General features: G+C 44.3%; 1 protein-coding gene across 1 annotated transcript; it reads right to left on the minus strand.

Moving 5' to 3' along the window:
• Window positions 1–3,493: 3,493 nt before the first annotated feature.
• On the minus strand, window positions 3,494–10,393 carry LOC128470909 (alpha-sarcoglycan-like). The gene is made up of 11 exons (XM_053452764.1): window positions 10,291–10,393; window positions 9,296–9,319; window positions 7,481–7,612; window positions 6,922–7,070; window positions 6,769–6,841; window positions 6,233–6,431; window positions 5,919–6,081; window positions 4,907–5,112; window positions 4,692–4,718; window positions 4,105–4,321; window positions 3,494–3,621 (listed from the first exon to the last, which is right to left on the minus strand). Exons 1-10 carry the CDS (start codon window positions 10,391–10,393, stop codon window positions 4,132–4,134), a joined length of 1,266 nt encoding a protein of 421 aa, XP_053308739.1. The 3' UTR covers window positions 3,494–3,621; window positions 4,105–4,131.
• Window positions 10,394–12,022: the final 1,629 nt, after the last annotated feature.

Below are 12,022 nucleotides of genomic sequence, written 5' to 3' on the forward strand. Positions count from 1 at the left end.
CCAAATACATGAAAGGTACCTTCAGGAGCCACTGGATGGAGAAAGCTCTCCAAAGAGTCCATTGAACAAATATGGACCACAGGAAACACCGGAAAAGTCTTCCAATTACCGGTCAAACCATTCTTACTGGGATTACACAGGTTGAATTAAACACACCCTTCCTTTGGTTGCTGAAACCTCCTACTGGGTCATCCCATAATGCTTTGCTGGGAAAAGAATGGCAGCTCGGATGGAGTTTATAGCATGCAGAGAGTCTCAGTTTGTTGCAACTCTAACCTTCAGAGCTTACAATCTAAATGGCAAAAAAGGAAGTGGACCATGCAGCGATGTGCAATGTACTGCAATCTCTAACCCTCGGAGCTTACAATTAAAATGCAGAGAATGACGTCTTCATCGTAAGGCAGGATTTGGGCAACCCCCCCCCAGCCACCTTCTTTATTTTAATACAAAACGTATAGAAATTTTCGATTTCAGGTGAGATTTTAAGGAATATTCATGCGCTGATTGTAACAGAGGTAAGTTATTTAGGGATTAAACAAAGTGGCTAATTTATTTGGTTACTCCGTAGCTCGGGGATCTTTAATCAACTGAACTGTCGGATATAACGAAGCACTGGGATCTTATACAGAAATATAGTGAACACCATGGCGTGTCCTGCTATAACACCTCTCTGTCCAGCTTTTCCTATGGATCTTCTCCCCACCGGGCGTCCGTTCCGTTTGTCTCTATTGCATGTCTGTTGTGTGTTTCTGTTTGTGTCTGTTTTGGAATGTGCATGAATGTTTGTATCAATGTGCAAGAATGTCTGTAACTATGCATCATTGTCTGGGAATGAGACTCGGCGCGGGGATGTGAAACGTTTATATAAAGCGCTCTTGTCTTGTGCGTGTTTTGAATACAGTTAAGGGTTTGTATTGACAAAGCGACAAATATTTGTGTTTTCTGGGTTGGCAAATGATTCCTTTTTGGGGTCTCTAGGGAAGCAAAACCGGATCTTTATCACGGTGCTGTTCTGTCAAGGGATGAGCTGCCCTGCATAATGCATAGATTAATTGGGGTGATGCAGGTTAATGCGTATGATAGCTGAGTGCCCCCTTCAATTATCATTTCTTCCTTCATGGAGATGCTTTCAGATTGAGCAGAATCTCTCCCCAGAACACACACGCATGCGCAGTAAGAACTCCCATTGGTTTCAATAGAAGCACTTTCCTGTCGCTCATTGGCTGATTCAGGTAGCCAAATGTGGCTTGAGACTTGAACAGTGGAGGATCTGGTGCAGTGAAGCTCTGGAGCTGGAACTTCTCCCAAAGGTAAGTGATTTACTTCTGTGTCCTTTTAACTGGTAAATAATGCACTAAACGGATGCCCCTTTAAGTATGCATTGTGCAGGGCCAACCTTCAGTCAGCAAAACCCCAAATTTCTGTCCAAATCAGTCTGTGCAAAAAGTGTTTCTGTATAGTTGTGCAAAACGGCAGCTAAATCCGCTTCTCTGGGTGTGTAATGGTGTCAGTGTGTTTGTGGGGTCAGAACGGGAGAACGGTGTGTGTGTGTACGGTATTTGTGCAGAATGATATATGTATCAGTGTGTATATGCTTGCAGCGATGTATTTGTAGTAGTGTGTGTCTCTGAAATTGTCTGTCTTTGTGAGTGCGTGCGCAGAGCTATATTGTATCACTATATATATATATATATATATATATATATACTAAGAAAGAAATGCAAATTCTCTCCAGAAATCCAGCGCAGACGGGGTTAATGTTGTAAATATTGTAGCTGGAAACAGCTGATTTTTAATGGAATCTCTCCATAGGCGTACAGAGTCCCTTTATCACTCCCATCACTCCTGTGTTCCAATGGCACGTAGTGTGTATATATATGTATATATATATATATATATATATATATATATATATATATATATACGAGGGACGTTCGGAGCAGGACCATCCTTATCTAATGTATTGGGTCATCTTCAGACACTATGAATGTACGGACTGTAAGAAGCGCTGCCGAAATTGTTGCCGCTATATAAAAAATATAAATATAAATAAAATGAAAATAATAATAGGCTGCTCAGCATTTGTTCTCATAAATACCCCCCTGGGTGTTGCTCGGCTTCTCAGCAGTCCTTCCTTCTAACTCCAGCCACAAAAACCTCTTAGATTCTCTGCTATGCAGATCCTCCCAGAAGCCCCAAAGCCCCCCTGTGCCACGTGTGCTTATTTTCAACATTAAGTGACTTTGACCTCCCAAAGCCTCTCTCTTTACACAGAATGTGCTGGCAGATCGGCCCCATACGGCCCCCGTCTAGTCGCCCGTTTCTCCTGCTGTAAAAACTCAAACCTTAATCAGTCGTTGGTCTCGTCTTAGATTCAGGAGCCGTATGCCTATCCCATGCATGTTTAATCCCCTCACTGTATTAACCACTACCACTTCTACTGGGAGGCTGTTCCACTTATCTACCGCTTGCAAACATTGCCCTCATAATCTGTCCTTAATTATTCCATTCTTTGAGCACCAGAGGGGGCTGCTTGTGACCACTGTGGATTATCTGCTAGTCACTGAATGGGTTAAAACACACAGGACTGGTTCCAATGAAGATCTGGACAGAAATCAGAATGTGTTCCTATTGATCTTGGAGGGTCCACGTTGTAAAATAAAGACGGTTACATAAAAACGCTGTTTGTGTATCAAACAGAGTGTGTATTGTGTGTGTCAGACAGCGAAGTGTTATATAAACAGGAAACGAGGGGGTGGGAATGAGAGGATGGAGAATGAATGAGAAGAGGCCATTTGGGAGAGAAAAAACATTGGGGGGGGATAGGACAGAATTCTGTCTGCCTGCTTCTTACATTTTAAACTTTGAGAAAAAAGTCTACAGGAAAAAAAAACACTTAAAACATTCAACGCATAACAAATCAAACATGGAGGAGGATGATAGCAAAATCGCGTGTGTTAGAATGAGAAGGGGAACCCGTTGGATGGGACGATAGATTTGGTAGAAAGGGGGTGTTGGTGGGATTCTGGGTGGTGGTATGGCCCACACTTGGTGAGACAGCATGGGGGGCACCCTGACAGAGACATGAAGAAGCAGGGGAGGGAGAGAGGAATGAAAGGTAAAGAAAAAGGAAGAATAACATAGTGAGCACGAGGCAGACGAATGAAGAGAGAGGCGGACAGGAGATGAGATGAGTTCCTTCCCGCGCAGAAGAGCGAGTAAAAGGACCATGCCCCAGAACCATTTGGGGGTTTATGTGAGGCTTAGCATGTTACGGGGTATAAAGCCTCGCCGTGTCATGAGGGGTATTTATGATAATAACTCAAATAAATATGGAACCTCATCTCATCATCGCTGCATCCAATGGAACGGTCCTATCAGCCGCCCCGGCTCTACATAAAGGTTATATATGTTTCTTTTTTTATGGTAAGGCCGATGTTTCTGGACCAGCAGGACACAGAAGAGAAAATAATGACACGAGAGACGTTAAGTCGTTCGTTTGCCTGTTTATTACCAGAACAAGAGTCACGCAATGCAATAAAATGTCGCCCGCGCCGCTCACACAGAAATCGCTCTCCAGGCCGGGCCATCCTCACATCGGCCCCTTACATATCATTCAACCTGTGAAAGGAGAAGAGCGACTGAACAACAGGTCTGTAACTATCAGCTGAGTGTTAGCTCAGTGGCCCAGGTCTCTTCTCGTTCTACTCCAGGCATTGGGCTTTTCTTATCCAATAGAATAAAACTCTCCTGTATGACTCCTGTACGGAACCAACTTTGAGAGAGGGTTTAAGGCTCAGGGATATAGCACCCCCCTCACTACTGGGGTAGTTTCAGGCTTTATGATGTAATATTCTCTTAGTGGTGCCATCCTGATGGGGGGATTCAGACACGTGCTTTTTCTAGCTGATGTAGTTCCAGACCCCGGGGGATAGCCCGCTGTGGGTAGTCTAGGGGCCACCTGGCCCCATTGCCAGACCCCTTCAATGTCAATGTCATTACCCCACTGGGAGAAATGCGGGGTGTGCTGTAATGTCTCCCCCTGGTGGACGATGCAATAATACCCCTCTTACCACTTCTAAAATACGGTATTTTGCTATTTACCTTTTTACGCCGGGAAAGTAGATGAGCTCAATGCTGCGAGAGGATGAGAGGCACACGGGAACTGTCCTCACACAGGTCACTGGGGTTCACTCTCTGTCCCGTGTGGACGTTAAACATGGGAAGCGTGGAGAGAGGACGCGGGACGTCGCGGTTTGATGCCATGTGCCGTAGTTCTTCCGTGTTGGAGAAGATACTCTGCTGGTGAATTAGCTGGATGCTGCGTGACATACAGACTGTGTTACACACAACATATAACATATAACATATGTATGTATCAAGTCATATATAGGACACACTACGACTTATAGACAAGTTATTTGTAGTTAAAGGGACGGGCATTCATGGCATGCCCTGGCTGATTAACACACCTGGGAACTATGAGGGTTTGCCCCTGAGTCGCAGGGTTTTTGCCCCAATTTCGGGGTCTCAGGGAGAAGGGGCAGATTCTCAGGGTCACACAGTCTGGAGCGGACTCCTTCCTATTCTTTCCCCCGCTTTTATATTATATATATATATATATATGGCCCTATATAAACCATAGCAATCAGTTCGCTGATTGATCTATACATTATGCAATCTGTACTTACTCCGAGGTTTCGGCATCTCTCTTTTGTCTGAAAAAGAACAGCAGAAAAGGTCATCTTGAGTCTTCCAAACCAGGACTATCAACCCCCCCCCCCCGAACATGGTCTCCTTGAGCCCTGGGACCTCTTCACACGCATCTTGACACGCACACACATGCTAATCCTTGCTTACGAAGATCCTTGTCCCTCAGCCCCCAGGGTCGCCTTCTTATACTTACATCCCCTCTCTGCGGCAGCACATGATGTAGCAAAGGAACGCACAGAGGAGTAACGCAATTAAGGAGGGAATGAGCATAGTGAGCAGGTAATCAGAGAGGTAGTGAGTGTCTTCCAGCGTCTTCGAGGGTGGATTAAACTCACTTCCATCATCTAGAATACCCGAGCCACGTTCAGGACGCACGGAGGGTGATTCAGAGTCAGATATCTGTAAAATGCATTAAAAGGTGAAAACATGCACAATTCTCTTACTCATTTATAAATACCCTCCTAACCGCTCTCTCCGCTCATCCGATGATCTCCTTCTATGTTCTCCTCTGATTTCTAGCTCTCATGCGCGCCTACAAGATTTCTCAAGGGCTGCCCCTATCCTCTGGAATGCCCTTCCCGGGCCTATCCGCCTTTCTCCGTGTCTTCGGGAGCCATCACCTATAACCAGTAAAACATGCAGACAGGGCTACCCCAGGTAGATGAATATAATAATAATAAGGGAAGCAACTGTGACCGTGCTATCCCTGACTCAACATGGGCTGTAGTAAGTACGACTCGCCACTAGGTGGCCCCACAATGCAAAAGATACAAGTTCCAAGTACTGAACTCCCATAATGATATAACGTAACAAATATTTATATAGATTATTATTATTATTATCTTTTATTTATATAGCGCCAACAGTTTACGCAGCGCGTAATACAATACATTTATTCAAGGGGTCTGACAAGACAAGAATTGACAGACTAAGACAAACCGATACATTAGGCGGAGAGGCTCGGCTCGCAAGCTTACAATATTTCATTGTAAACCAAATGAAAATACTAGGATGAATTGCCAATAAGCTCCTTGTGCTCCCACTTAGTCCTGCACCCATTTCAAGGCCATCTTGACAATGCTGGGAGATACTAGCGGCGCAAAGTCTGAGGAGCTCTTCTGTAAATGGGGTGTTAGCGCACGCTGGCTTCTGCTGACACCTGGTGGTCATAAACAGTATCACATGGATTGGTACTTGATACTCACCAGGCTGACATTGCACCAGTCTATGTCGAAATACTCGGCAAAGCGGTCATAACATGATACTATCGGCTGTCCTCCCGCCTGACACAGCTTCTGTACGTGAGGGCTCTGGGACTCCAGCAGGCACCCCGAGAAGGGTACATCAGACCCCACCTTAATATAAACCCTAGGTGGGGTAAAACGTAGGAAGGGGTTACTGTTACATTGGACATTGGAGAGGTATTCGACAGCATTGTGAGAGCAGAGTAATGGCGGTCGCGCTGGGTGCGATTGAGTATGGTAAAGTATCATATACATAGCATGGAGCAAGAACTCACCCCTCTTTGAGTCCTCGCAGTGGGAGCGGTACTCGTCCCCCCCTGTCTAATGCAGACGTTATATTCACAACAGTCAGCCGCTGGGGGCCCCATACATCTTGAAGAGGCGCTTGGAAATCAAGCTGGGTTTCTGGAGGAAGCATCTCTTCTATGTTCAAATTCCGGATCAAAAACTCTGCCTGGAATGGGGTCTGTAATCCTGCGGGGAGGTGAAGAGAGCAAAACAAAAAAATGGAGACAGCAGGAAACCCACCAAATCAACGAAAAACCAACTAGCGTCCTAAAGACGCCATAGGAGCCAATTGCGCTACCCATTAAAAGATGGGAAAATCGTCGGGTAATGGGGAGAAAAAAAACATGGCAAGATAAGAAATAGGGCGTTGAGATGGCCGATCTGTAAACCCGAATAATGGTAGGGTTCAGGTTTTAGAAAGTGATTGATCGAGCGCAGAAGGTAAATTGTTGGGTTCCTCCTTGGAAGGTGAGGGGTGAGGATTACGTTGGGGAGCCCGAGATGTTTAGGGCATAGCATGTACCTGTTGTAGGGTCAATGTTGAAAATCAGCCGCTCTCGGAAGGTCTCAGATGTGTGACGGTTATAGGCAGTCACCTGAAAGACAGAATGGAATGGTGGTGACTGCAGAACGCGTCTAAGCGCTAGGATCTGTTTCACAAGGTGCTCGCCCCGACCTCTATAATCTGTTTCCCTGGCTCTGTTGGGGAGCCGTACAGAAAAGCTTCGTGAAAGGGGGATCGCTGGGTATAACGCAGCCATCCGGGCAGGTCGGGAAAGCCTTCTAAGTTGGCCCGGAACGTGATAGGGTCGGTGCGATCAACTCCTGCAAGAAGATACGAAGAAGTGGGAATAGACGTCATTAAAAATAGATGGTCCGGGGATCAAAAAAAAAGAAAAAAGACGAAGAAAGAACGTGAAACAGAAGATGTGCGTAGGTGCGTCAAACAAAAAGCGAATACGAGTGGGCGAGGTAGTCAATAGTCTCTGACAAAGATGAGATAACACTCAAAGCCATCATAAGCTCTTGGATGATATCGGAACATGCTACTTAATAGATACCAAGATATCTTAAACAAGAACATGAAAAGTAAATAAAAAATAAGGTGAAAATATCTGGGTTTGCTTTTGAGTTGATTTGTACCCTACAGCTATTTGCTGCCACCTACAGGCAAAAAACCGCAACCAACCTGCCCCGGTGAGTACCGGCGTTGACTTCATCTGTTGTTAACTCACCGTAATTATTTTTAATGGACGGAAATTGCTGCTGGAAATATTCAGGGTCCAGCTCGTGGACTATTAGGGTTCCCAGGAAGGGATAGACATTCTGGTCGCAGAGACCACCAGAGAGAGCGTGACAGAGTAACACTGAAGAAGAAGAAAGGAGAGAAAAGTAGAAGAAAGAGGGTTGTAGAGAATAAACCACATTGCGTTAAATGGACTCCAACGCATTTCACATTACATGCCAAGCAGAACATGCGCTTTTTTTTATTATAGTTCAGAAAATCGATTTCTGTCTCGGTTTCCTCCCAGGCCCCTGCTTGGTCCTTCAGCGGCAGGAAGCGTACCCACAAAATAATGGGAGAAGTACTTCATGTCCATGCTGCTTGAATTAATTACAGTTGAAAGGCAGGCTAATTGGATTTTATGGATTAGCGCGTGAACGATTGAATATCATGGAAATGGCCCATATTTTACGGAGCTGCTGGCCAAGATTCCACCAGACGGACGGGTTGGGGGTTATTTTTGCAAATATGATCTCAGTGCCCAAAGAAGCCTCGCGCCGGTGGCCTCCAACCGTGGAGCCTTTAAACTCATGGATCATTTGCAATGGATGAGAGGAGCTTGGACGATGCATTTCAGGGTTGTATACATGTCCTCCACATACATGTTAACGCCCTGAACAATGTATATAGGAAAACAGAATGTTATTAAAACGGGGAACTGACATGTTTATGGGGCCCTAATTGGCTCGCTTTGTGAGATGGCGCCCAGCCCAATATCTGAAGCTTCTTCTATCTAGGAAAGTATCTTGGAACATGTTATATATATCTTAGAAAAAAAAAATAATATATTAAATATAATATATATTATAATATATATATTATATATATATATATATATATATATAATATATAATATATATATTATATATATATTATATATTATATATTATATATATATATATATATAATATATATATATATTATATATATATACTATATATATTATATATATATATTATATATATATATATTATATATAATATATATATATTATATTATATTATATATTATATATATATTATATATATATATATATATATATATATTATATATATATATGTTAAACATATATTCCTGGTTTCAGTTAAATTAAATCTGATCTACTATATTTAAATATATCTGTAGGGAACTCTATTATTTAATACACAATTGGACTAAATAGTAAATAGTATACCATATATATTTAGAAATATGGTAACACAACAATGAATTCTGAAACACGCATTTTAAAAAGTAATAATAACTTTCTGATCTATAAAATAAACAGTTTTAGGAAACTCTGTTGCTAGAAATCAAAGAGAAGAGGTTTATGACGCTACTGACTACGAGTACCTATCCCCTCAGTCTCACATTATATAAAAAACACGTAGTATATAATATAATATAATTATAATATAATATGCACCGATACACGTATACATTAATACACTATACACACTCCAGGCCTGCGAGTATTTATATCTTTGAGTTATATATAGAGCGAGGCTGTCAAAGCGAGAAAGAAAAAGACAGCAAGATAAAGGGCAGAAACTATTTATATACAAATGTTACAGAGGAGGCAATAGAAATTAGACAGTAAGGCAGAAGGAGAGCGCAGCGAAGGAAGAGAGACAGACAATGAAGAAGTAATTAAAATCGGAAGAATACACATAAATAGGGAAAAGCAGATACAGGGGTAGAGGGGTAGAAGCGGGGAGGACTCGTAGCGGACAGTGGTAGACAGAGCCCACAAGACAGAAGGGAGGCACACATGAGACACCCATACATATAGACTGCGTATAGCTGGGACCTGCCTGTGAAAAGACCCACTGCCTCAGGTGCCATGACCGCTGTGACTGTTAGCGGGGCAGGACTGGGGGCAGAGTGACAGGGACAGCTGGGAGAGGAGGAGGCAGACACAAAGGGTGGGACAGCGGGGGCACAGGGGCATGTAAAGTAACAGCTGGGACACTACGTGAGATACAAAGTGACAGTGGGGACTGGGAGGTAAGCACACTGTGACAGTGGGGACTAAAAGGTAAGCAAGCTATGACAGTAGGGACTTAGAGGTAAGCACACTGTGACAGTGGGGACTAAAAGGTAAGCAAGCTATGACAGTAGGGACTTAGAGGTAAGCAGACTGTGACAGTGGGGACTGGGAGGTAAGCACACTGTGACAGTGGGGACTAAAAGGTAAGCAAGCTATGACAGTAGGGACTTAGAGGTAAGCACACTGTGACAGTGGGGACTGGGAGGTAAGCACACTGTAACAATGGGGACTGAGAGGTAAGCACACTGTGACAGTGAGGACTGGGAGGGAAGCACACTGTGACGGGGGGGCTGGAAGGGAAGCACAGTGTAACAGTGGGGACTAAAATGTAAGCAAGCTATGACAGTGGGGACTGAGAGGGAAGCACACTGTGACAGCGGGGACTACAATGTAAGCACACTATGATAGTGGGGACAGTGGGCAGTCATACAGATCTCCACACTATGAATATCCCAACCAGCGCCGGTCCAAGATCGAATTGCACCGCGGACAAAAATACTCTTTGGTGCCCCCTTTTTTTCGTTTTAGATAGCATTGTGTTTTGATACAATTAATTTACACAACACATTCTACCAGAAAGGAGAGACATCACAATAAGAAAGAGAGGCACAGGGATTTCTGCCCCATTAGGGCAATAACACTAGTTAAGCAGCTTAGGGGCCACACTGTGTATACCTCTCAGTACCCACTGTCACAGTGTGTGATACGGCGGGACTCAAATAAATACACACTTGGGAGTGGGGTCTGTGAGACAGATGCTCTCATTGCTATGACAGGGGTGACCAAGAGATGCACTCGTTGTGACAGGTTGGACCACGGGACAGATCCACACATTGTGATAGTAGAGATACCGTGAGAGTAGGCACTCAAGATACACACACTCTGAACAGTGGGGCTCTGACACACACACACACTGAGGCTCAGACACACACACACACACACTGACACTGGGGCTCAGACACACACACACACACACACACTGACACTGGGGTACACACACACACACTGACACTGGGGCTCAGACACACACACACACACTGACACTGGGGCTCAGACACACACACTGACACTGGGGCTCAGACACACACACACACACTGACACTGGGGCTCAGACACACACACACACACTGACACTGGGGCTCAGACACACACACACACACTGACACTGGGGCTCAGACACACACACACACACTGACACTGGGGCTCAGACACACACACACACACTGACACTGGGGCTCAGACACACACACACACACTGACACTGGCTCACAAACACAAGGAGAAGGAAGATGTTCAATAAGGCCGCTGCTATACACTGCAGGAGGTGTATCACGATGTTGACAATTATCACAATCTTTGCGTGGAAAATCACTGGAAGAATAAAAACAGCAAATAAAAATACATTTCACAAGGATTCCCGTCCTGGAGCCGGACTGCGAGCGTAAACTGGGCCCTTGGATGAAACCACCATTATTGCGCAAATCGCACAAGTCCCAATGACGAGGATCGCGGTGTCGGAAATAGCTCCTCTATTAATACATCCCCGCAGTGGTGTCGCGGAGGGTGTAATAATACAGCGACACGCGGGTCTCCCTGTCACTGAAATAACAGAGAAAACGAGGATTTTCATCCAGCGTAAAAGACATCGAAATAAATGGCAGTAATAGAGCCCACGATCCAGAAATGTCACGAGTCGATCCGCGCAAGCAGATAATCACACAAAGTGACAAGCGACCCAAGCCAAGCGCCGCAGCGTGCCCTCCCTGGACGCCTCCACTCTGTGGCTGCCTATTAATTCCCGTATTTTAATCTATATTTTTAATTCATTTGCATAGAAACGATTGATCATATAAGCAAGGGCTTTCGCCAGATGTGAAGCCATAACCATGCATGTTTAAATTCCCTTAATCTCTACCTCTTCTGCTTGGAGACTGTTCCATGTATCTACTACTTTTTCAGTGAGATAACACATCCCCTCTAAGCCTCTAGTTTTATTGTTCGAGCAGAATAAGTCCACCCCAATACCCCAGCCGAACTCCCCAAAGCCTCTCTCTCCCCACCTAATGGCTGGCATCTTCAAAAGGCATTCATTCAACACAAACTGCCCGCTGTAAGCCCCCTTCTCTGTGATTAACGTCACCGCAGGGGGGCTTTATACACAGAAATCTTTTGACAGTCCAAGTGTCCCCGGGCAAAGTGACTTTAGCCAGCGAGACCGCCAAATTAATAGAAATTGGGATTTCGAGACTTAGGGAGGGGGGGTTAACTGTATCTCGTTTCAATCATTTTTTTTATCATTATAATGAGGTTATACACAAATATCAAAAGTGAAATTATTAAAATACAAAAGAAAACAAAATGATAACAGCCGCAAAAAGGTCAGTATTAGTCTTATCATAGCTGCCAGTCTCCCCGTGATTATCTCGCCATCTCTTCTACATTCTTCTTTCTATAATAATTACG

The sequence above is a fragment of the Spea bombifrons genome, chromosome 13, assembly GCF_027358695.1.
Source record: "Spea bombifrons isolate aSpeBom1 chromosome 13, aSpeBom1.2.pri, whole genome shotgun sequence".
Classification (NCBI taxonomy): Eukaryota; Metazoa; Chordata; class Amphibia; order Anura; family Pelobatidae; genus Spea; species Spea bombifrons.

Coding starts and splice junctions, on each gene's coding strand:
- LOC128470909 (XM_053452764.1), bottom strand. CDS start 10,393: ATGTGTGGATCTGTCCCGTGGTCCAACCTGTCACAACGAGTGCATCTC. Junction 6,842..6,921: donor CAGGGAAACAGATTATAGAG/GTCGGGGCGAGC, acceptor TCTGTCTTTCAG/GTGACTGCCTATAACCGTCA. Junction 6,082..6,232: donor CTGCGAGGACTCAAAGAGGG/GTGAGTTCTTGC, acceptor TACCCCACCTAG/GGTTTATATTAAGGTGGGGT.